Source organism: Drosophila virilis, chromosome 3 (assembly GCF_030788295.1).
Source record: "Drosophila virilis strain 15010-1051.87 chromosome 3, Dvir_AGI_RSII-ME, whole genome shotgun sequence".
Classification (NCBI taxonomy): domain Eukaryota; kingdom Metazoa; phylum Arthropoda; class Insecta; order Diptera; family Drosophilidae; genus Drosophila; species Drosophila virilis.
This window is the reverse complement of record NC_091545.1, coordinates 13,419,310-13,445,711: the sequence shown is the minus strand read 5'-3', so window position 1 is coordinate 13,445,711 and position 26,402 is coordinate 13,419,310. Positions and strand designations below refer to the sequence as shown.

The 26,402-nt window shown below is 41.1% G+C and overlaps 2 protein-coding genes across 2 annotated transcripts; one reads left to right on the top strand and one right to left on the bottom strand.

The window, feature by feature from the left end:
- The first annotated feature begins 17,929 nt into the window (after window positions 1–17,929).
- EAChm (Enhancer of Acetyltransferase Chameau) lies at window positions 17,930–18,352 on the top strand. The gene has a single exon (XM_002047342.3). The coding sequence runs from the start codon at window positions 17,930–17,932 to the stop codon at window positions 18,350–18,352; it is 423 nt and encodes a 140-aa protein (XP_002047378.1).
- Window positions 18,353–20,245: 1,893 nt separating this feature from the next.
- On the bottom strand, window positions 20,246–23,611 carry LOC6623934 (mucin-2). The gene is made up of 2 exons (XM_002047341.4): window positions 23,510–23,611; window positions 20,246–23,414 (listed from the first exon to the last, which is right to left on the bottom strand). The coding sequence occupies exons 1-2, from the start codon at window positions 23,514–23,516 to the stop codon at window positions 20,368–20,370; spliced, it is 3,054 nt and encodes a 1,017-aa protein (XP_002047377.2). The 5' UTR covers window positions 23,517–23,611; the 3' UTR covers window positions 20,246–20,367.
- Between the last annotated feature and the right edge of the window lie 2,791 nt (window positions 23,612–26,402).

Here is a 26,402-nt window from a genome sequence, read left to right as displayed (position 1 = left end):
CAATAGAAATATATAAGAAAACACCAGGCACAACCAAGGCCCAAGAGGCATAAATCAAAATTTGTTGGTGACCAAAAACTGCAAACATGGAAAATATTCCAATGGCCCGAACCGGTGTGTGGTATGTCTGAGTGTGTGTGTGTGTGTGTGTGTGGATTTTTAATTTAAAACAACATGCCATACGTATCGAAAACCCATAGCCAGGACCAGCACCTGTGCCAGGTAAGAGCCAAATGTAAAGAGAAAGACAGAGTTAGCAATAATAATAGCTGGATGGGAGGCAACAGCAAAATGCCTTAAAAGGCCATTAGTTGTTTGTCTAGGGCCTCCTAATGTGCTCTTGTCAAAGTCCACACATGTGCAACTGTCCAAGTGTGTGTGTCTCCGTGTGTGTCCATGTGTGTGTGTGTGCGTCTACCTCACCTGCTTGTGGATGCTAAAACGTACCAGCAATAAAGAAGATTTGTGTTGCCGTCGCATTTTGTGAATACTTTTTCCATTTTTTTTTTATTTTTTTTGCAAATTTTGCAGAAAATCTCAGCCAGCAAAGCGACGCTGAGAGTCGAATCAGCTTTGGTTTAGGCTAATGACCACAGAATGGCTGCTGCTAACCCACAAGCTACTGCAGTCACACACACACACACACACACACACACAGCGGGGTCAAATTCAATGTCCTTTTCATTGTCTGCCCTGCCCCAATATGTAAAGCAAAAGGACTCACTTGAACATGTTTTGCAAAAAAAAGAAAAGAAGGCTGCTGCAGACAGCATGGAAATTTAAGATGGGCAGGGTCGAGCCATATGAGCGATGACAGTGTCATATAGGTGCTGACTAGGCTCTTCGGACAGATTGCCAAATGAAATGAATGATTGGTTCGTTGAACGCATAATAAACAATGAAGTGACACTGAAAGATGCATAGCTCGAACCGCTCGAAAGGCTTTTCATTCCGAGAATGATTTCAGCTGATCAGACATTATTAAATCCTCAGATAGTGCGCTTGTCGTTCTGCTATGGGTCAGCTAAGCAGTTCACTTGAGCTTTGTACGACTTTTGTTAAATCAGCAGGTCTCAAGGTTAAGGTCAAGCGATGCATCTCGATAAGCTCCACTTGATTTCTCGTCGTCTATAATACACACAGCTCCTTGGCATTATCAGCTCCCATATAGAATATTTCGCGATTTAAATTGAGTTCTCTATTTGGGTGTATATGTTTGTATGCATGTGTGTGTTTCTGTGCATGCACATATATATTTATATGTGTGTACTTATGTATGCATGCATAAATATATGTCTGTATGAATGCATGCATGTATGTGTGAGTGTATGTCTGTATGTATACATGTTTTAATTAATTTATGTATGTATGAATGAGTATTCATGTATGTATGCATGTGTAATTTATGTATGTATAAGTGTTTATTTGTCAATTTGTGAATGTTTTCCATATGTATGCATGTACGCTTGTATGCATATGAGTAATAATGTGTGTTCGTGTGAGCATGTTTGTGCATGCATGCATTGTGAATATGTGCTTATGCATAAAAGTATGTGGATATGTATAAGCATGTTTGGATCTATGTATGAAGGTATGTATCTATGCTTGTACGTGTGTATGTATGTGTGTATGTAGATATCAATGCCAAGCTGAATTTGTTGAATTTTACAAGTAGGAGGCGGCGAATTAAGCAAATAGGTATCAGCGCCTTCAATCACTTAGGAAAAGCATGTAAGTACATTTTGTAATATAAAAATGTTTGTTCTGACTGACTCACTGACTGACTGACTGCCTTGCTGATTGGTAATGAACTCATTTTCGAAGATCTTTTTTAAAATTCATTTGAGAGGTGTTTTATATTTATGGGGAACAAAAGTATACATGAATACATGCATGTATATGCATTTATATATGAACACGACGAACTGCTTATTAAAAACCCTTATTTTTAAACTTTCATGAGCTCAAGGGTATATATTAATAAACTTTTAATAAACTTTTCACCGGCTTATGCCAACAATATTCAAAATTAATTGAGATTACGTTTGAATTAGCTTAAAGTTTAATTTCCAAGCCACTCAGCTAAATGTTGCAACGTGTGGCATGTAAGCCTTGGGTGTACAATGCATCAGCCGTCGGCATCTGAAAGTCCACTTGCCCCTCAATCGATTCAGCTACACTTCAGCGATATCATCAACGCTTTCAATGGCAAGTCAGTTGGCTGGCCACATGCCCATTAAATTTGGTGGCTCAACTTCCGAACGGTTGCTCCCCAAAGATTACCGCAAATGCACAATGGTAAAATAATCATAATTGCATATAAAATGTTAATGGGCCATGGACCGGGACCAGCGTCGGGACCAGCGCCAGGACGAGGACCAGCAGGCGCATATATAGAAATGGCGAATGTTTTGGGCAAGCGGCGTGCGGAGAGCGCTCTAAAAACTTTTTAATACACCAAAGGACACATTTGGGCCTCGGTCGAGGGGCGCACCAAAACGCCCAGGCGCCCAGCTGTAGACCCAACTGTTTTCAATGTGTTCGTATGTGTGTATGTGTGTGTGTGTGCCACAAATGCAAAAACAATTACGAAAACTTTGTTGGCAACGCGCCACCCCACGGTATAAACAACAACAAAAACAACGGCAGGAACAAAAACCAAATGTGGAAAATTTAGAGAGCAACTTTCTTTCTGGCCGCTGTTGCTTGTTGCTGCTTTTCTTTTTCTTGTTTTTTTTTTTTTTTTATTTTTTTTTTATTGGTTATTGCCGTCGTTTTTGCTTTCATGTTTTCATTGCCATGTTAAGAGTGGCACACAAAAAGAAAGCAAAACAAATCGCGTGGGCGTTCCAACAACAACATGGGGCAGCAACAAGGCGAAACACTTAAATTTACATAATTTCCGGTCGACGTCACTGATGTAATGCCACGCTTCATCTGCAGCAAAAGCAGCAGCAGCAGCAGCAGCAGCTGCAGGAGCAGACAGCATCCAGCAGGCAGTGGGGCAGGATCAGAGGCAAGGCAACGCCTGTGGAGTCGTGCGTGGCCTTTAAAAAGCCTGTGTGGATCAGCTGGGGAAATGGAGGCGTGTTGCTGTGGACTCTGCTAAAATGGACAGCGGCCAACTTTTAGCTTTTGAACTCGCGCGCAGCGTTGGCAATATTTTTGCAGCAGCTATTTTAGTTGAATTCTGCCCAGCTGCTCGCCTTGTTATTGCTGTTGTTTTTATATTCTCGCTGGATATACCCACTTTGTCTACCACTATGGGCTGTTGCCACTGGGGTGCTGTAACTTGTTGTGGCACACATATTACGCGTTCAACTTTATAGACGCTTAGCAATTATGGCAATTGGAATTTTTATTGCCATAACGCCGCATGCATGCAACATTTTAAAAGAGAGCTGCTGCACCATATTAGGTCAACTGTCAAAGATGTTGAATATTAATAGAAATTATCAAGATACTTATTACATTATCCTCATGCAACATTTTTGCTGCTGCACTCATTTTCAATTAATTAATACTGTTATCCGTTGAGCAGTTGGGGAAAAGATATTTCAACAACGCTCTGGCAATTATTTGCCTTGCGTTTTCCAATTAGCCCACTGCGCACAGAGCACAAATACTGGAAGCGAAAAAAAAGGATGATTGAATTTAATTAAAAATGTGTCGTTCTGCCAATAGGACATAATCACAATCTCCTCGACCCTACACTCCTTCGTCAGCATCCGCTTATCGTGTCAAGCAAATGCAATTAAATTTGCCAGTTTATTCATTTCATAAATCGAATTGAAATTGTTCGCCAAATAGATAAAATTGCCGCTTAGAGCTGACAGCGTGGGCGTACAACTTAAATATATGATAGTTATTTAAATTTAATTTAGCAAAATGCAAAAATAAATATTATATGCGAGGAATGTTTTCAAATACAGCAAATGCTAACAATAAAAGTTTGGTTCACATTTCAAGCCAACTTCCTGCCGTGATTGGATTGATTTAATCCGTTGACATACGAACTAAATTTGAGCTCAATTTTCATATTTTAATGGAATAAAATTATTTTATATTGGGAAAAATACATTTTGATGCATTTGAAGGAATTTATTCCAGCCAAATTTTACAATCTTGTAATACTTTTCGTAATAGAACAATATTGGTGAATGCAATTTGCGTTCTTACAACATTTTTTGACATTATATTTAAAGAATAACAATTATTTCTACAAATAAACATGAATTAAATGCCTATTTCCGGTCATTTTAAAATATGCAATAAAATACCACTTCCTGTCTGCTGGCTAGCTAACAGCTGCTGTATCTTATAACTCATCATCTTGTTGAACTGGAGAACTCTTCACTTAGCACGCTCTCAACTCCAAAGTGTGCTGCATAATGGGCTCGTGCTAATGACAATTAACATTCGGTTTTTTTTTATTTTAACAGAGCACAATTAAAGAGCAGGTTTAAGTAAGATTTATAAGCGCTAAACGGAAGCATACGCACAACCCAACTTCCGCCGCAGCCGCCGCCAGAGGGCGTTGCGTCTGAAGGGCCGCCAGGGGGCGCTGCGTCTTAAGTCGTACGCACACAGTTGGCCTTATTATTACATTGTTTATGAGTTCTGCTGCTGCCGTGCTCAATTTATTGTTTGTTGCTGTTGTTGTTGTTGCTGCTGTTGCTGCTGTCGAGTGTTGTCGGTTGTTGTTGTCGGCTGGCTTGTTTTACAAGCGCGTCTCGGCTTGTTTTACTCATGTTTCTGGCTCTCAGCTTTTGCCATTTGTGGTCGGTCGTCTTGGCCGCAGCCGCCTCAAGCCCTACACAAAGTCATATTTTCTTATTATCTTTGGTTGAAGCTGGCTGGTCGGGAGGGTTGCTTTGGCTACTTTTGCCTGCGCTTTTTGTGGCTGGCCACAAATACCAAAAAAAAAAAAAAAAACACAGCAGCAGCTAAAATAAAAAAATGAGAAATATTAATAGCCTCCTCCATTTGCTGCTAAGTGGCGCAAATTGTGTGTTTGTTTATATCATTTTGTGGTCGAGCGGTCTTTAAGTATTTTTCGGTTCCGGTTTTAAAGCTTGAAGCACGTACAGAAATTCAACTTTAAAAAAATGCTGTTGCTTACGTTTTGTGGCCTCTGCCTGTTGAAATGTGCAGAAATGCGACGAGCCGAGGCGCGGGTGGTGGGTGGTGCGTTGAGGCGTGTGCAGTTTATGGAGCGCGTTGAACCGCGAACTGTTGTTAATGGCACTTGATCTCATCGCCCGATATGAAAAGGTGTGTGTGTGTCCTGGCTTATGAGGTAGAAGCGGATGAAAGTAGTTAACCGTGAGCTCCAATGTGAAAGTAGATTCGCAGTAAAATTCTTAAAAAGAGAATAATAATATTAAAAGTTAAAAGACTAGATATTTAGAACAAACTTAATATGTCTACATAAATCTGTAAAATGCTCACTCATGCACTAACTGTCGACGCATTACTTGAACCTTTGAAAATCACAAAGAAGAGTGCTTAGCAATCAATGAGGAAATCAGGATATATGAGGAAAAAGGATATAATAAAACCTTATTTTGCGCTTCGTGCAGCATTTGATGCTAGCTCTAACAGTCATCTTGATGTCCAGGTTAATTTAAAATAATTTACAGCAAGAGTTAACCAAGTGAGCATCAATTAACGTGGCGTATACGTATTTTCTTATCCTTCAGATAATCAAATTGTTCGCCTTCTGTAATACCCTCAATTTGCTAACGAATTCCTCTTTGTGCACTTTTAAACGTATTTCATTACTTCGGATTTAAGGCGAACGTTGCCAACAGCAGCAGCTCGTCCTGCAGCAGGATACCTGGTCAATTCTACAGACAGTGCCCGACCATTCAACTACACACCTTTGTACGCAATTTTCATCTCTTGTTGCATTAATTACCACACAAACAGACACACACACACACTCGCACACACACTTGAAAAACAGCTGAGCAAAAAATCTGTGGCATCGCTAAATTGCACTTCAAAAGCTCGAAACGAGGGCGGTGAGAGGGCTAGAAAGAGAGAGAGAGAGAGAGAGAGAGAGGGAGAGGGATTGGGTTGAGTTGGGGTGCGCTGCTGTAAAGTGTTTGCACGTGAGTTTGTTGGCGGCAACGTGCGCTGATTGAGTTCTCCTCTCCACTCATGCACAGGCAAAAGGATAAATGAAGGACGCCGCTTAGATATGATGTCGGGAAAAAGAGCAACCAGGTGCAAGCTTCAGAGTTGTTGTTTGGCTCTTATTTTCATTTCTGCTTTTTCTCATTTTTTTTTTGTGTTCTTCTTTTAGCTCGTTTGAGTGTTGTTCAACCGCTTTGGCAAATATTTGATTTTAATTTTTCCAATTAATTGGTTTTCCATCAAAATTTAACAACGCGCCCTTGCACCTGCAGGCATCCGTTGTTTTTTTTTTGCATGTGAGTTGGCATCAACATTTTTGTAGATTTAAAATGTTGCTAAAATATAACAAAAAAGCTAAAAAGAATATGTAGGCCGAATATTAAACACCCTTATTTCTTGCCTGCCATAACAGAGTTTGGTTAAGATATCTTCAGAAATAGAATTGTTTTCCATATAAAAACTCAGTTTTTGAACAACTCTTTCCATATGATATGGAAGTCAGCACAGTGAAACTTGTAAATGCCTCGTTTGGTTTAAATATCTTGGAGAAAAAGTACGTTTTACTCTTCCTTAGAAAGTGATCAGGCAAATATATAATATATATGCGCCCAGCTGCGGCTTCTTTCATGTGTTACAGATTTCGTAACAAAGCGAGAACACATTCTAGCAGGGTATATTATGACGGTATAAACAGCAAAAACTTTGTCCAGCACTGGCTGCTGGCCGCAGTTTGTCGTTGGCCTGGGCGTGGCATGTGGGCGGCCGCAATGTCAACTACAAGAAAATTGTCACTAATGAGTGGTAAAAAGGCCGAGTCGACTAACCCACGCTGTTTGCATAGGCACAGGCTTTACGTGCTGAGCTGAAAGGGTATATGGCAATGAGCTCATGAAAATGCCATAAAGAAACTTTAACTAGGCAGGTCCAGTGGGCGTGGGCGTGGCCGTTGTCGTTGCCATTGCCGTTGCTTTTGCTGTACATAGTCAATATTGGCAAATGTGTCAGCTGCAGCGGTCTACTGAAGCTGCGGCTTATGAGCAGCGAAAAGCCAAACGAAAGGGATAATGAAAACCACAACAAAAGCACCAAAGTTCCACACAACACACAGCGCAACGGAAAAGCGGAAAATGTGGGGTTATGCAGGAGCAACAGCAGCCAGGACATGTTCTAGCCACAGAGAGCGCGACATTTATGTAAATGGAAATTATGTTGAGAGCACAAAAACAAAAGCTAAAATGCATCAAGCAAAGCTACTTGCTGGACTAAGCAATACCCTGTACAAACAGAGAGCTATCAAGGTATCTCCTCACAGCTAGAACTAGATGTTGAGTAGCTTTTGTGTTTATTTATGGCTCATAGAATCTTGAGATAATAATTTGAATGAATAGAAAAAACATAACTAAATAGGGCAAAGAGGATCCCTTTATGTTAGGGGAATAAATAATTTAAAGTAGAAAGAATGTTGTGTGCAATTACAACATAAGCATACCCTCAACATTCACGTTGTACAGGGTATTTTTTAAAAAAGAGAACCTGTCGTCTAGTCTGAACTTTTGTGTTTTCTGTTAATGAGATAAGCATGCAAATGCGCTAATAGAATGCGAACTTGCTCTGGCCAGGACCTGAGGAAGTCAATTAACAGTCGACATGGAGTATGGAGCATGGAGTCGGAAGTCGGCAGTCGGCAGTCGGGAGACGGGAGACGGGAGTTTTGGAGCCCGGCTTAGCTGCCGTACATCATCGTTTATCTTAATAAACCGCGCCACTCAGTCCGACATTAAGCCGAAGAGCAGCCAAAAACCCTCTGGAAAATTGCTTAATTCGCCATTGCTAGGCAGCTGCCAGGGCCCGGGTTGGTGGCATGGCCAGAGGCGACTTTCTGGTGGGGCGGGGAGTGTGAAATCAGAGCCTGACAAAGCGAATGGTAACGTGTGTATGCTTAACGTTAACGTTAACGTCGCGCATGCTGCATTCACGTTACGTTAAGGTGAAGGCGGTGGCGGCACACGTAAAAATGTTGATAAAACGCACAAAGCCCGTTGATGATTTCAATTTATATATCCAAGTGGAACTCATCTTCCAGTTGTGCACACGTAGGACGACCCGTCACAGCGACTGCTCAGCCAGCCAGCCAGCCAGCCATCCATCCACTCAGTCATCTTTCGTGGCGCACACATTGCTGCAGCGAATTTGCTGAAGCATCTCACGTGCAACATAATTTTTCCGAGCGACTTGCCGACGAAACGCGTTACATGAACGCCACACCGTATGCGTGTGCGTGTGCGTGTGTGTGCGTGCGCGTGAGTATGGGTGAGTGCTGTGCTTTATGCTGCAGGATGTGTGGCATTATGAGCGTGAAGTAGACTAAATAAATTACATTTAAGCTCAAAGGTGTTATTCGTTGCATGTCCCATGGGAAACGAGGTGGGCGTGGCTGATTACTAGCCCGTTACTTTTAACATAATTACGCCATGTCAAAGCTAAAAGTGCAGCAGCTGCTCATTAATTAACAAATTGAGAGTACGAAGAGCGGCAATCCTGATATCATTCTGTTCGATGGCATACGATGAAATATATTGTTGGTTTTTAATTTGATTAAATATAAAGTATCAAGGTTCGGTTCGTGTAGCTGACTTGAGTTCAGACTTTGCTTCTGGTCTTACCGATTGCCCATTTGTGCCGAATATATGGAAAGTCCTTCATATTTTCATAAGCAATAAACGGGCTAGATTAGATCTTTGGCATCTAACAAATATGGTTTAATAAATCCAGTAGGAACTCCCTGGAATTCCTGGTTGTATTCGTTTCGATTTTGAACATGCTAGTGAATCATATTTAAATGCTCTTCGATCCAACTAACAAGTTTAGAGTCAAGTTTTTAGGAGAGAGCACCAGCTTTTGGAACTGCACTTTGAGCTATATTCCCTAAAGGATTTAACTATTATTTTTGCCATGAATTTCTCGCGACTTAACTATGCCATTTTATTAATCCATTTACGCCTCGTTTTGCGCCATCCACGTGGGTGACCAATAAAATGGCGTGTTTAAATATCCAAAGTTTAAATTGCTGCATAAAAATCGCAATGAAGTTTTCAATTTTCTTAGGTGGAGGCACGGTTAAAAATGCGCACCTGGTCACCTTTAACGGTCGTAAATAGTGAAAGTTAAGGCGACTAAATGCTAATATCATAAAATGCCAAGCCAAATGCATTAAGAGTGTTGGCAAACCCGCCGTTGAGTGGGGTCGGGGGGCTTGGGGTGTTGGCGCAAAAGCGTGAAAACTTTGCTGGCATATAAAAATGGACAAACTTTATGCAGTTTTAAATGCTTTCGTACAGATATTTAAAGTGACTATCGACGGAAGATGCCGGCTGCAGACCGTGTCCCAACGATTTGGCAACTTCAAAATGCATTTGGGCTCTTGTAAAAGTTTCTGGCAAGCAAATGGAGCAGGAAACAGCTGTCCCTTCATATCTTTTGCATATCAAAAGTATCGAAGACGACGACGACGGCGACGGCGACAAGGACAGCGTGGCGGATGAGCATGGGGGGAGGCTCACATTGCAGTTTTCGTGTATGTTAAAGTGAAATATATGCAAAGTTTTCCTATTGGGCACAGGGAGACATCCAAAAATTCTCGAAATTGCATTTGGCTCCCAAAATAGCTGGTACCCCAGTATGTGTGCGTGTGTGTGTGTGTGTGTAGCTGCATGTTTGCATAGATGAGTGCAAAGTTACATTCAATTTATATGCACTTGCAAAAGTTTACACCAAAAAAAGTTTTTACTCAACGAAAACTAAACATTTTGTTATCGCCACGATAATGGACCCGGGACTGCACCGATTGAGTCTCCAATATAAATATACAGACCAAATCGATGTACATGCATACATACAATGTGTTTTTCGGGGTCCAAGTGTTTTCAGCTGTAGTCAAAGTTTATTGCATGCGCAATTTTGTGCCAATTTACCAGCATTGGAAAGCAATTTCCACATTTTCACATCTCAGTGATAAGAGAACGATGCACTTGTTGAAGAAAACAGCAGTAAATATTGTTTACTGCTTATACTTATGTATATTATTGTTATTATTCGACTCTTTCTATCAATGTTTAATTATGCTTTTCTCATATTTTCATTGCAAAAACTAAATACAAAGCAATAGCGGCAAGCGTTTTCCAACTAGCAACAGTGCGGATATTTAAACGATAAAACGGTTTTTTTTCCCAATAATTATTGAATATTTTATCGGATCTGCCGATGAAATATCGGTGGATACACATCTATCGATACGAAAGCTTAAACGATGGTATCGCTTATCTGTTAATTCGCCTGTTAACGGCCTGTTAAGCAATGCGACCATGCGTATTGAACCAAAGAAGTATGAGATTACAGTTATTCGGAATTCTCACGCGTAAAGTTAAGCTGTTTCTAGTAATTTTACCAAATCGTGTAGGTTTATGTATGTAAGTGTTAAGTGCTCTCAAACTAAACAATAACGCCAGCTCGTTAAATATCAAGTGCACGGTATATAAGCAATGAAGCGCCGAGAGACGAACGATCAAAGTAAAGTTGCCGGTATCGTTGACTTATTAACTTTGCCAGCGGCGTTCGCCAGCATTTTCAAAGAAATTAAACAACAGCTGCAGCACAAATGCATCGATTATGCCAAGTCAGTGCAGACAACAGAAAACATCAAAATTAATATTCTCAGCTATGCAATGGAGAAATGCCAAGGAGCGCACGCGGGCAGATAAAAATGAGTTGCTTTGAAGTTTTCGCAACCATGCGCCGCCGGGCAACAACAAAAAACGAAAAATGCAAAAAGAAAACATGGCAAACAGCATCCCGCCTCCCCCCCCGTCCCCACTGCCTAGCACTCATCAGCGGCATCAGCTTCAGGAGCAGCAGGAAGAACATCATCTTGTGCAACGTTTGCTTCATCAATGGAGAAGCTGTCTGGCCCAGAGCGCAAAACCAACTGCGCTTGCAAGTAATTTCTTGAAAGTTGTTCTGAAATCACAGCGCGAATTGTGAATCAGTGAAAATGTTCAGAATTTAAGAGCTGAATATGTGTTATTGTATCAAATGCATCTTAATGGAGCTTATTAAGCTCGAGTCGTTACTAATACCTGGCTAAAGGGATCGTCAGAGCGGGCGCGAGAGATGAACAGAGATAGAGTGCTAGAGCGAACAGCGCCCGCAAAGAGAATGGCAAACAAAGTAACTGTAGCCGGGCGATGCGTTTTTTGTGGTTTTGCGTTCCGTTTGCACAAAGAAAACAAAAGCAGTTGCAATGAAGATGCAGCCAGGCAAAGAACGAGAGAACGAAAGAGAGCGCGGGCGGAGGAGTGGAGAGAGACGCAATTGGATGCTCTGTTTGTGCGCTACTCACATATTACTCATGTGTGCCCGAGGCATAGCTGTGTGCGGAGCGAGCGGTAAGTGTGTGCTATGTGTGTTTGCCTGTGCGTGTGCATGTGTGAGTGTTCGGCAGAGACGTGAGCTGCTTTTGTTCTGGTCTATGCCGTATCCCTTTGCTGCCCCGTGGCTTATGCTACACTTTTTTAATAAATTATAAATTGCTGCAAATATATTTGCAGGCAGGGATTACATTTATCCCCAACCCTCTTACACACCCCCTGCCTGCATTCCGCCCGCTTGTTTGCATATCGCTAGTTTGGTTCTTGTCCCAAGTGTGCGGTTCTATTGCCACCAATCCCCCTGCCAGCTTCCCCCGTCATTTATCCACCTCGATAGTTGTATGTGTGTGTGTGTGTGTTCTCGTATGAACTTTAGGATTTTGTATTCATGCTTAAGTCACGTTTTGCACATTTGTTAAAAGTAGTTCTTAAGGCGATTGCAACGCGCGCTGCGTTTGCTCGACGAAAATTGTGTGAAAAGTCTTAAATTAACTGCAAGTGGTGTTGCAACTGCACGTGGCACAGCAACTTGCCACTTGCCACATGCAACTTGCAACTTGCAACTTGCTGCTGCAGCAGCAGCCTGTTTGTCCCTAGGCTAAAACATTTTTTAATCAATCACGCACATGTGCATATAATTCTTGTAGCGCCCCAAAGGCGATTGCGGTACATCAAATAACGGTAGCAAAGCTGATGTGAAAAATGCAAAAGAAACCAAAATTATTTTCAACAACAATTTTAAAGAGAAATGCATGTGCCACAACAATCTTAGAACTGTTCAGCTCATAAATTTCTTAGGGCTTTCCATTTCTCTTTTGCCCTTGATAAAGGTTCTCATCCATTTGTTTGCGCCCAGCCCATTTTAATGTTGAAATAAATTCATTAAATTTTCTAAAAAAAAAAAAAAACACAACAACAACTTTTTATACTTTTGCCAAACAATAAAAATGTCATTTTACGGTGATATATGAGTTGTATAAAAAATTTGCCCCGTCTCGGCTCAACGCCGCGAAAATCACGTAGTAAATTTTCGGCGTAAACTTGAAAAAGCTGCCGGTTCCGATAATTCGTCGCGAAATGAAACATGCTCCCCGAACTTTTGCAGCGCTTACCCATTTCAATTTTTTGCTTCCTGCATATTAATTTGAAATTTGTAGCATACTTTGAACACACCCAGACACACACACACATACATTTCTATGTGTACATGTGAGTGCGGTGTGTGTTAACAAAGTCATAAATTTGCAACACTGCTGACAGTTTTGATATTTGACTTTTGCTATGCATGTTGAAAATTGCTCAAATGTCTAGCAAATGAACGATGTTTGGGGTAGCAAATTTCATGGCATACCTGCATTTTCAAATAGCCACGGTGTTGGCTTTAAGGTGGCATAATCCTGCTCTCGATTTGGGTTCGAAGCGCTTGCATATCAAATGAAAGCACATTGGACTTGTTTTGTATAAACACGAGCGTAGTCCGAGCGAAGTATTTGATTTATTGCAGACCTCTATCATAAGTCCTTGTCCATTTTTTGCTGCTTTCAACTTTTTCAAGTAAGCTTAGACAGCTTATTCTTATTCTATCTAGTTTGTAGGCTGCCAAAACCCCCATCTAAATTTTATTAATTTGTATAAGTTACATTTTACCTATTTAACTCGGCTTTAACCGATCTTGTTATAGGGTATTTTTTGGGCATTTGTATGTAGACTTAATTCAAAGTCGAGCATCATTTAGTTATGATTTAAGCACAAATAATGTGGGTTTAATTATTTAAGTTTTGTGGTGGTTAAAATATGTTGATAATGTTAGGATAATAATTCAATGGCTCTGAACCTCTGAGCTCATAAGAAACAGCTCTAAAAGGGTGCAAATAATATAATTGAGTATTCATAGCCCTTGTGCGTATCTTTTTATATTTAAAAAAAATGTGAATCATTGATGGATCTGGAAACGTGCAACTGACACAAAGGCGATGGCAAACTCGATTCAAGCTTTTACAATTCGTATCTCAATCAGAGGCACATTCAATCAAATGTTTTGGCACAATATTTTAAAGTGTAAACACACACACACAGATAGAGAGAGGGAGAGTGTGTGTGAGAGAGAGAGAGACAGACAGGAATACGAATGCACATATTTATTGTGCATTTGTTGTCGCTGATATTTATTTACTTTCTTTGGGGCTGTGCGCAACATTCGATAGAGCATTGAATTACATTTCCATGGAACGCTGCTGACGGCACGAAGTGCAAAAAGTTTTCAGCTGCACTCGGTGGAAAGTTTTTTGCTATTTCCGGTGGCAACGACAGCCAGGACAACAAGCACGACGACATTTTTGGCCAAATTGTGTGTGAAATTGAATTGCAATTGTCAATAATTCGTTTCCAAAAATATTTCCAGCGCTGCCAAGCAAACTGATTGAGTCAACGAGCGGCGCTAAGTGAGAGCTGAGTTGAAAAACTTGCGTGTGCAATGCGATTATAAAGTTTTGCCAACCCCTATCCCCCCACCTGCACTTCCGCCCCATAAGAAACTTTATCGCTGTTGCACATAGGTAATAGCTTACCTGGGCGTCTAATTAAAATCAGTTTGAACTTTTTGGCCATGCAAAGTTGCGCCAACTGATTGAATGTAAACTTGCCCAAGATGACAATTTCCAATAGCACAGACCTTGTGTGTGTGTGTGTGTGTTCGTGTGCGTGTGTACCTTAAATCATTTCTGCTGCAGTCATAAAATCCAATGAGGCGCATACAATTTATTTGTTTTTTATGTGCTCGCAACTAATGTTAGGCAGGCAGCTGGCAGCCAGAACAGATCTTGTTTCGTGCCTGTCCAGAGCGGCACGTACCAAAAGTTCCGCAACGCAATTTTTGAGTTTTACTAACGTAAAATGTTTAAACATATGTGCAAATCGAAGACGAGTCTTAGTGTCCGTGTGTGTCTCAGTCTGTCATAAGTTCGAACGTTGCGCCTCGAGGGGCAGAGGGGTTGCAACTGAACCAAAACTGAACCGACACTGACTTTGCCTTTTCTTTGGCCGCAACATTTGACACCTGCTATGCTTTTGTTGTACCCGTGTGTGTGTGGTTTTTTTTTTTTTTTGGTTGCGGCCCAGTGCAGAGCGAGGTTTAGGTGTGTGTATGTGGTTGGCATACCACCCATTGTTTCCATTTTATTGTGTGCTTAAATATTTACACAATGAAAACGAAGCGTTTCCTTACACACACACACGCGCAGACACACACACACTAGACACATGTATTTATGAGTGTGTGCCCCACAAAACACATTGTTTTTGGGGGCTTTGCGTGTTTGATTTATGAACGTTGTTGTGTTCCTTTGTTGCTGCTGTTGCTGACCCCCAGTTACACATATGACACGATATTTTATACTCGATTGCCAATTATGACCTGTTAAGGGCTTATGGCCAATTGTGTGTGCCTGTGTGTGTGTAATTGTTTGTCTTAAGGGGACGATCAATTGAACAATGACCAAAATGTTTGCGTACATATTGTTATTAATTGGAAATGATATATTTATTCATAAACTGCACACAATTTGTATGCTTCGGGCTGAACAAGAAGTTTTGGAATCAAAGACAAGTCATTTTTCTATAATTTAAATTAGAAATTGTATTTTTTAATAAATCAAAACAAACGCTTTGCTTCTGTAATAGTCCTTGTGAAAGAAATCTTTTCGATTCAACTTTATTTATTTGATCTGGGCGACATCGGTTAATTTTCTCTAATATATACCAGAACAGTTCATACTCCTATCTCCGAATTCTTTCTGCAGGAAACAGATCTCAAAAGCGAGTTTCTATCAAGCAAATTTTCAATAGATACGCATTTTATATGCAAAAACTTGCATACTACCTACTTGCATAATACCTCAATTCAGCTAATTGAAGTGTATAAGTCGGTGATAATGATTAATGGTAATTTCACTTTAGTACATACATGCACACATATATATATTTATTTTTGCAAATTTGTAAAACTTTTACGCTTTGAAGTGGTTGCCCAAAAATATTCAAAGCTGTAGCTTCTTTTGCCAGAGCGGGCTCTGCTGATGTTGGGCAATTGAATATTTCATGACATTTGTCACTTGTGCATGCAACAGACATTCGTTTCCTGTTTACAACGCCTGCCAAACCCCCCTCTAGTTGCCATCTATCAGATGACTCTGTGATAACTTGAAGTCCTCGCGCATTTGACTGCCTGTTTGGGGCTGTCTTCTTTCCGCTCTCCGCAACCTCAGAGTGTGGAGTTTTTTGCGTATTCAGCATGTCAACTGTGGAAACTCAATTTGCCTAAGTAAATAAACGGAATATGAATATTTAATTTATTTTACGAGCATAGATATTAAATAAACACACAAGTCATGAGTCACACGAGTCGCGACTGTCAGTGTGTGTGTGTGTGTGTAAGTCTTGCACATGTCATGGTAAAAACTTTCCCCTCAAGCCAGAAGTTGCAAGTTGAAGTTTGGGTTATGAAAACAGCGACTAGGCAATTGCGGGCTGTTTGCAAAACAACAAAATTTGCAATTCGTAAAGTTTCTCTCGCTTGCAGTTTTAAATCGCAATTTTCGGCGCACATAATAAATGAAAGGAATTGTCGATTTCTCAGGTTAGGCGACAAATCAATGAAAGGCGCAAAAAGTTTAATTAAATCAACTGAAAAGCGTGCGCAAACAGTTCTGTTCAATGATTCGCCTCCAATTGAAACGAGCTCCCAAATTAATAGAAATCTCATCACATGCAACATGCACGAGTACATTTGGCAGCGGTTAATTAATTTTATATCCACTTTCACTTTTGCCACTTCCATTCGGCTGCCGCTTGAGCAGGGCAAAAAGTCAAATTACAAAGAAATTGTAAATGCGAAAATGTCTGCGGCCGCAGGTAAACAGGAAAAACGGGAAAAACCTGGAGAAAAAAAAACACCAGTGGCAAATTTTCATTTGCATCTCTCATTTAATTAAAAATGTCGTTTCGTTATATTCAACTCGCTATTTAATTAAGATACAACTTTTTTCTTTTTCTTTTATTTTATTTTTGTTTGCTGTTGCACACGTTGCGTATACGCAACGTTCAACTCGGGCCCAACAATCTTCAATCAACGTGCACAGTACATCAAATTTTGTTGCGTGACTCATAATTTGTTGTTGACTTGTTTACATGACACCCCACACAATCAACCCCAGCCCCTACCGCCGCCCCTGTCGCTGCCCCCGACAAAATAATGTTGATGCGCGCCTTTATGAATATTGTTGCCCGACTTGTTATATGTGATGTGACTGTGTATCCCCAACATAAAAACCTAAGCGTTTCGCTTAGCGACATTAAATTTGTGAGCGTTTTTTTATATGACCGGATCGTGTTATTACCGCTTGTAATCGCTCCGGTTTTATACACTTTGCTGTTGATGATAAGTGGATGGATTTTTGCTCAACTGAGCAAATGTCATTTTTCTATAGCTTGTGACTGAATTTACAATCAAAGTTTTGGATGCTTCAAACTTTGTTTATTAAGGGTTATGTTGAAGCCAAATTCCGCAGCTCATTTGATAATCAAGAAAACTAACTTATTATGAATGGCCTGCTTGCAAGCATAAACTCTTTACAGAGTAGGAGCTCACAAACTATATCCAACTATTTATGTACCTAACAGTTGGAGTCTAGCGTAACCTTACTGTGTGAAGAACAAACAATGGATCCATATTACATTTTTAGGTAGCTAATTATATTGATCTTATGTGGATTATGATGCCCGCTTAAAATACTTGCATATTCTCCTTTTGCTTACAATTCGTTCTATCAAAGAAGATGTTGCCTAGGGACTTCAAGTTTCAAGTTTGTGAGTTTGCGGGGGTAAAACAAAATAGACACTCTACCGTTTCTCTACCTCAGACTAATGAAGTTCTTTTCAATTTTGTATATCTTGTGCGCTGCACCGCAAATCGATGTAGACAAGTAACAGCCACAATTCCGACTCTACCATTTACACTTGTTTGCTAAGCAAACATTTAAATTAAGCTTGAGAAATGTTGTAAGAGGTGGTGTGATGTAATGAATGCTAAAATGGGGCTCATTCGATAGGCCCAAAAGACAGTATTTGCTTAAGAGCAGCTGTCACCTTGATGCGACTCGACTTGAGCCCAAGTCGATAGTTAAATATTTGACGACGTTGAAACGTTTTTTGTTTTAATTTAGAAAGATTCTTTAACCTAGTTACAATTTGTACAATTGCTAGATCAAAGTGTGGTAAGATCTTGTGTGCCTTTTTGTATAAAAACTCAGTTGGGGCTGACGGCAAGCACAGTTACTTACGACTTGTTCAAGCAGCGCCAGTGACCAGCCATGCATATCGTGTCAGTTGTAACCCTGCTTCTGGGCAGCATATTCGCCTACACCCTGGCGGCGCCACAATTCGTACCCAACTATTATCCTGTTAACATGGCGGCACTGACTACTGCTCTGTCCCAGTTGGCCCATCAGCTGGCACAGCAGACAAATTCGACGGTTCGATTCGGCAACAATTCGGTGATCGTTTCAGGCATTTCAAACTCCATTGCGAATGCAAATGCTGATCCGCATAGGCACCAGGGTGTAAATCCTGGCTGGAATCCTGGCTGGAATCCTGGCTGGTACCCTGGCTGGAACGGTGTGTGGCGCGGAGTTCCCGAGTATGATAATCTGCCTGAAGAATTTGATTTAGAAGGTAGCGATGAAGATTACGAGGGTGTTGTCGAGGAGGAGGAGCCAATTGGTGAAGAAGAGTAAAGGAAATGTGCAAAATATATTTCGCAATTTAACTTGCACTCTCAAATGAAATAAAATCAAATTTATCAAGCTAAGAAAAATCAAATCACACTCACACAACAAAATTTGTTTAAGAATCAAATGAATACGAGCTAAAGCAAACACATCGAGCTATCCAATTGGAACTTTGAGCTTTGCTATGCCATCGATCGATATACAATTTGAATATGCAATTCCTAACAGTCCATATGATTCAATTTTTATAAATTCATAAGCCCCTTGTTTTTGATTTGCTTACAGTTTTGTTGTAGTTATTTCTAAATATTTGTACGGAATTTGTTTAAATGCAAATATTATTGCAAACTGCCAGTTTTAGTCAGGCATTTTTATAGACCAACTTATATATTCAATATTTTATGTGCAAAAGGGTTTAAAGCTTAACTATTCATGTGTGTGCGTGTTGCGTGTGCCTATATTGTTGTATGTGTGTTGCTCTGATTCTGTCTATCTGTTGCGAAACACGGCGAATTCTCGCGGGTAGCATAAAATATATTTTCCATAAATGAATGGAATTGCACATTAATATGCACAGCAAATGTTTTATAGTAATGCTGCTCTGCGTACTGGCTGTGGGGTAGTCTGTCGTAGTCATAAAATACCAACATATCATTCCAATTCGCTAATTGTACGCTGACTAAACTTTTAGTAACTGAAATTTGCTAGAGTTTTGCAAGACTGTCAAACTGACTAAATGAATTTCTGATGCCATATATATGAATTTCATCAGGATTAGTACAAAGTTATGAAATAGTTGCTTATAATTAATTTGTGTTGTTAGAGAGTATTGGAAATTGTCACGAAATTTGTAGGAGATTCATTTAAGTGAAGTGGTATTTAATGTTTTTATAGCAAACTCTTTTATCTTGTTTATGTTCATATTAAGCATACGCCAAGTGTGACATTTATGGGCGTGCTTTATGAGTTTGGCTCTTCGCCCAATTTCGGGCAACAGCTTTGGCAGCACTTTAAACTTGGCTTCGTTTCAAATCAAGCAAAATAAATGTTCGACTAAATTGTTTTTTTACTGCGAACTATGAAGGATGCTCTCTGACTGCCAAATTGGTAAATGATTTTCAGTGGATTACGAATATATATGTATGATATCAGGTTTATAGTACAAGCTCATTTTGATAGGGCTGCGATTCCTTCTCTACTCCCTGGGGAACTAACAAATCACTTGAATCGCAATGCGTGTCTATCGTTTGAATTGCGACAAATGGAACGCATTAGGTTAACATTATTGCCAAACAATTTGCTTCAAATGTGTTTATTTGTCTCCCTGTTGTTGTCACACAACATTTCTAGTCGTGCTTCTATTTTTTTTTCTCTCTAGACACACACACACACACAGACGGAATAGCAACAAAGTACACTGTATTTGCCCACCCCAAATATAATTCCTTAGCCAATTGTGCTACATGTGACCAAACTTGAAATCTGATTAGGTAAGGATGTGGACTGGGGAACGACAAGGTTTAGTGAGGGAGGACGACTGGCAAAATCAAGCAACGATAAATTGCTGAAACTTGTAACTGATATTATCCAATACGAATACAATTTTGTTGTTAGCCTGTTGCTAAAAATGTCCTGGCTTGTGCTCGCTCGTGTTGTGGGGCTTCCTGTTTGTCGCGCGCCCGTTTCTTGGCGACTTGCCGTTGGGATTCGATATTAAGTGGCAAATTATCTTTTTACTTGTGTGGGATTTGTAATGGCAATGCTTTTAAAAAGGGTTTACGTGTAATTGATACCACTTCGAGTAGCTCTCAGAGGCCCTAAAAGTTGCTGTTAAAGCGTCTGAAATGGATTTGCATTTGTGCATTTAGGCAATTGATTTCGCAAGTGGGAAAGAGTCACACCTTGTTAGATATTCATGTGCTTTCTTTATTTTTATTGATACTTCAAATATAAATACAATTTTCAAAAAAAGGAACTTTTTGATTTGAGCATTGAATTCGTGGTTTCTAATGCTTTATTTTTTAAATGCAAGATCCTTTGCCGTTGGTTGTGCACTGCAGATACTCTACATCGAACACTGTTCCCTCTTCACACACGACAGCGTAGGGAATCGGATAGTCACAGACAACATAACGATTACAATCGTTAGGATAGGGCAAAATTGTACCTAGAGGATGACCACAGCATATGTTGGGTGTATCTGGATGAATCGTTGTGGTTGCAGGAGTTGTACTCGTAGAATCCGTTTCGCTAGTCTCGGGTGTTGTCGAGGCTGTGGTATCTGGCGTAGTTGTGGTCGTAGGAGTTGTTGGAGTCGTGTTGGGTGATGTGTCGCATGAAGGGGTCGTTGTCCATTCTGTTGTTGTGGGCGCTGTTGTTGTCGCCGTTGTTGGTCTGGGTTCACAATTGGCCAATTCCGGATCCATACACTCCAATTCTGTGGGACTAAACTCCAAATTCTCGGGGCAGTCATAGCCAATGGGTATAGGCTCTTGGCAAACAATATACTTGCCGCAATTGTTTGGATAAGGCACTAGAGTTCCATTGGGCTTTCCGCTGCAAATACCACCAGAGGGTGCTGGCGTTGTAGTCCTTTGGGTTGTTGTTGTTTCAGGGGTTGTGCTGCTGCTGGGCTCACTTGTCTCAGGTGTTGTGGAAGTCTCAGAAGTTGTGGAAATTTCGGGAGTTGTTGTTGAGGCTGGATTGCTAGTTGAGTCGGTTGTCGTGTCACTGCCCGTGGTTGAACCTGGCCAGCTGGGTGTAGTTGGGCCCGTTGTTGATTCCGTATGACCTGGCGTTGTGCCAACTGTGCAATTGGCGAGCGAAGCCTCCATACATTCGCGCAACACGGGGCTAAACTCATCGCCATCAGCGCAATCATATGCCGCGGCTATTGGGCGATCGCATTTGATGTACTTGGAGCAGTCGTCGGGATAGGGCACCAGTTCGCCATCAGCTGCATCATCGCAGGGACCCTCTTGCGGCGGTGGCCGCGTCACAGGTGTTGGCTCTGTCGTTGTAGGTGTTGGCGTTGCCTCAGTTGTTGTTGAAGTATAGTCCCAGCGACAGGCATCGGATGGCACGTCCGCACCGCATTTGCCGTTTATCGGATCGTAGTATTCGCCACAGTTACACACATCCATCATGTAGATGTAATCGTTCACACAGCGTATGAACCACTGACAGTTCTCGGGATAGGGGAACGTATCCCGACTGCTGTTCGTGCACATTGTCGGCTCCAATGGCGGCCCTGTGTAACCAGGTGTCGTAGCCGTGTCCTTGTCGCAATCGCTGTCCTCCCAGCTCACACACTGTTGCTGCTTGGCGCTAAAGTAGGAACCGGGCCTGCAGTAGAAGGCAACCGGAATTGGCGTCACACAGACAATGTACTTGCTGCAGTCATTTGGATAGGCAATCAGCTCGCCCTCATCCCTGCTGCCGCATATGCCGCCGGGTTGCCCAGGAGTTGGGCTTGTTGTTGTTGCCACGCTTGTGGTGGGTGTCGAAATGCTGGTGACAACTTCCGTTGTTGTTTTTTCCGTCGTGGCCTCGGTTGTTCTTGTTGTAGTTGTGTCCTGCTCCCTGCAAGCTGTCGGTAACACATTTGCTCCACAATCGCCAGTTTTAGGATCATAGTACGTATTACTAATGCATTTTGCAATATAGTATTCGCCATCGCCCAGGCATAGGATGTACGATGTGCAATCCTGCACATACGGGAATGTAGTGTAAAATGGTTCATTTGCACATAGCTTGTCTGGTCCGGGTGTTGTGGTGGGCGTGGTCGTTACCGTTGTACTGCTAGTTGTCGTTGTGGGCGCTTCCGTGGTGCTTGTTGTGCTTGTGGTTGTCGTGCGATCACCATAGCAGATAACGTCATCCGCGCTATCGCAAATGAGAAAATCGGGATTGAAGAGCAGCGGCTCGGCACACTGACCCACTATCACTTGATTATTGCTGCACTGCAGGAACTGAGAGCAATCGGCTGCATAGGGGAAGCGTGTGTAATCGGGCAATCCCACACAGAGATCGGGATCCACATCGGCTGGCAAGGCTGGTGTTGTTGTCGTTGCTACTGTGGTGGTTGTGGTGCTGCTGTCAGGCGTTACGCTTTCTCCTCCATTGGTCGAAGTGCTCGGGTCTTCTGTGGATCCAGGCGTTGTGGCTATAGTTGTTGTTGGATACGGCTTAGGATTGCAGTGCACCGAATTGGGCGTGTCGCATATATGCAAAATTGGATTAAAGAGTTTATCAGGTATGCAGAAGTCCTTGTACGTGCAGCCCTGGCGACAGCTGATGTAGGCGCTGCAATCGTAGGGGTATTCGTAGAAGCCATTGCCCAATGGTACACAGTAATCCTCTTCAATGCCAAACGGCGGAGCACCACACTCCACATCTTCAGTGGCTGTTGTTGGCTCTGCGGTTGTTGTTTCTGTTGGGTGCTCGGTTGTTATTGGCGGCAATGGCAGTGGCTCACAGTCGGCAGTTTCGGGCGTATCGCAAATGAGCAGCACCTGATTGAAGACCTTATCGGGCTCACAATAGTTTAAGACTGGATAGCCGTGGGTACAGTTAATATAGGCATTGCAATCGTACGGATAACGATGCACCGAACCGTCGGGTAAATTCCTACAGAATGTAAAAGGAATGCCCGGTGGTGGCGGTGGCGGATCATAACTGCTTGTCGGCCAATTTTGATCTGTTGTGCTTGTCATGGGTGTTGTGGATGGCGGAGTGGCAGCTGTGGTCGCTTTTGTTGTCTTGGGCGTTGTATCGATGTTATAGTAAATGCATTTCGTGTTTTGTGGCCAGTCACAGTTTTGCGTGTCATTGTTCCACCACAGTTGGCCGGGGCATGGCAGCACGGTGGGATATTCGCAATCGCAAACTAAATACAAGCTGCAATTATCGGGATAGGGCGCCCGATAGCCAAACTGTACGCCCGCGCACATGACCTGGTTCTCATATCTCTTCTCATTGTTGCAAGTTTCGTGCCTTGGCTCGCCGCGCAGGGCCAAACAAGCTGCTACCAATACGAAAAGCACTGGCAGCCAGTCCCAAGCATGGGCTGGAAAAAAAAAAACACAAGTATAGTAAGAATTGTGATAAGCACTATAATATAAATCTTCATAGTAAATTCACAATAGACAAAATTAAGTTTACCTTTCATTATGTTTTATTTTTGTTTTGGTTTGATCTCCAATTATTAGCAAACTATTTTTTATTTTCCTTATAGTTGTTGTCTTATATATTCACTGTTTAACGATCAGTTTGAGACTAAACCTACTTGGGCAAAGCCATTTACCATATAAACTTCCTAGGAGATAAAGTTGTTCATGAACTGATAAGATATTATTTAAAAGTATATTTTAATTATTATTTTGATTGATAATGAGGCTCGAGTAAATCAATGAGAGATGATTTACTTCTTATCAATAGAAACATATACATAAGCAAAGGCATTTGCTGCATTTTAGTCTGTTCTCAGAACTCTCTAGTCAATGGTAGATAATAAGAGGGAAATAATATTGACACGTGTTGATAGTTCTCATATCTTAGAAAGCCATTGAGTGTTTCCTTTGTTTAGTCACAGTCCAAAATAAGCTTGATAAATATGTTTGTTTCTCACTTGCAAGGGGTAAAACTTAAAATTACAATATTATCTACATATTAGCGTGCAGATCTTTTTTTTTACAAATGAAAGCAGGGCTTCGTTTGCTTAAAGATTTTAAAAAATGCACAACTTGTTATTGTTCCTCTTAAAGGTAAACGATTTTATGCCAAGTGCTGTGTGTTGACACGTGTGTGTGTGCGTGTGCTGCTTATTGCTGGTGTTATTACACTTATTGCTGTTGTTGTTTTAATGAGACAACGTGACCTCTCAACATTCAGAATTTATGAGAGCCACTCGACGCTTGAATTGCACAAATAAAAAATGCGAGCATAAACATAAATGAAGCCAGGATTTCAACGCGCCAGCCATTAAAATAAAGCGACAAAACATGAGCAGTAAACAAAATTGGCAGCAAACTCGGCTACCAATAAAAAGACTTTCGGTTATTATTTTTCACAGCAAAAGAAACAGAAAAGTGCAACAGCATTTCAACGACAAATAACTTAAAAGCATAAATCTATTTACCGATTTATTTTCGCCCTGCAAAAGTACCTAATGTTTTGTAAAGAACGTTGCACGACGCTGCCACAACGAACGTGCAGCGACTGTGTGGGAAAATTATTGAAATTTGTAGAAAAGAAAATACTGAAAATTAAATAGATTTTCGCCAGAAATAGAAATTCACTTGGTATTTCGTTAGGTGTTTCGCAAATGGATTTCGCAAAGATTTGTTTTCCAACGCTTAGCTTTAATTAGAACTCCACTAAATATAACGAAAATGATTGGTAATAATAACCAATAAGTATGATGACCAATCCAGATAGCCCCATGAAGGCAATTTTTCAGCTTGATCTGTTGGCTGCTGTCAAGCGTTTGATCTGCAACAGATTGAACTATCAATTACGAGCTGGGCAGACGTGACCGTCTAACAGCTGCCTGCCATGTCCCTGATGTGTGCAAGACCTGGCATATATGTGACACACACACACACACACAACGAGACTAGACTTGAACGGAGGCCAGGTGGTGAAGCTGGAAAGGACGTTTAGTTACAGCTGAGCACCTGTCGTGCCGCATCAAAAGAAAAGCAGCGAGCGAGCAAAGGCGTACGTGTCCAACATGCACCCAACCAGCAGAAGTTGTCATTGTTGTTGTTGTTGTTGTTGTTGTTGTGCTGTGTGCTGCATGAAATTGACCTCGTCCGTGTGCGTGTTGCGCTGACGAGAATCGCCTAGCCCTGGCTTGGATTGTATGTTTCGCACGGCTTACGTGAGCGGTTGATACATGTGGCAACCTTCACGCTTCCGGCTGAGGGGCGTTTGGGAGATCTACGCTAAGACAAAGCGCCACAAATCAAGCTGTGTACGCTGCGAGCATAAAAAAATTACACCGAAATACGAAATAAAGCAAAAGGTATAACAAAATCAAAGCAACATTCTATACAGCAAACGGGCTGCATAATGTCCAGACTGTGCATTCGCCTGCATTACATAGTTCCATATCCTTTTTTTTTCTCATGCCTTGGCCACATCTGTTAATTAAAATCCAATGAATCTCTGTTTGCTCTCGTTTGTTATGCTGAATTTGCATTTTTACTAAGCCCTTTTACAATTTCCCCTCATTTTTTGTGTGTCAGTTTCAATACCCACAAGTTTTGGCAAAATCACATTGGGCTGCCTGTTTTTATCCGAATTTTCGCATTCGATTTATTTACAGTTTTGTCTGCCCCTAAAATATTTGCTTGTGGCGATTTTTGGATTTTGATTGTTAAGTACCACAGTAAATATATGTACATATCTGTAATGGAAACTGGAGCAAAAAAGCATACATAATTGAGTCAAGATTTTGTTATGACAATAATTTTAAATTTTATTTTTTATATTTTTAAAATTAATATTTTTTGTGCTAGCATTCTTCTTTCCTTCTGCTTCTAAGCATATCTTTTGTATTTAATGTAACAAGCATTGGTGCAACTTTATTCAAGTCTTACAACTCTTATAAAATTTGCTTGAAACTCTCAATAATCTTACCTTAAGCGGTTTTTAAAAGAATTTTCCTGCGCGTGCGCATTGACTTGCCTCAGAGCGAGTTATTTTTCGCTCGTTTCCGAATGCCGACTCTAAACTTTTGTTCGTGAAAATTCACGAAGTTTTTGGATTTCGAGTGCGAAAGTAAACAGCGAAAGTGAAGTAGAAATTCTGTCATTGGTTTCAGTTGCTTTTCAGCTGATGGCGAAAGCAAAAGTCAGCGGAGTGGAGCTGCACAACTTTTTCATATAATAAGCCCGGCTGCATTTGGACGTAATTGTGCTATGCACTATGTAAATCAGTTACCATTAATATTATCTAGAAACAAGGGCTAACAACATGGCCGGCATTGATTTTACAATATTTTTGTCTGCTGAACAAGACTGACCCAAAAACAAGAAAGAGGGCTAGGAAA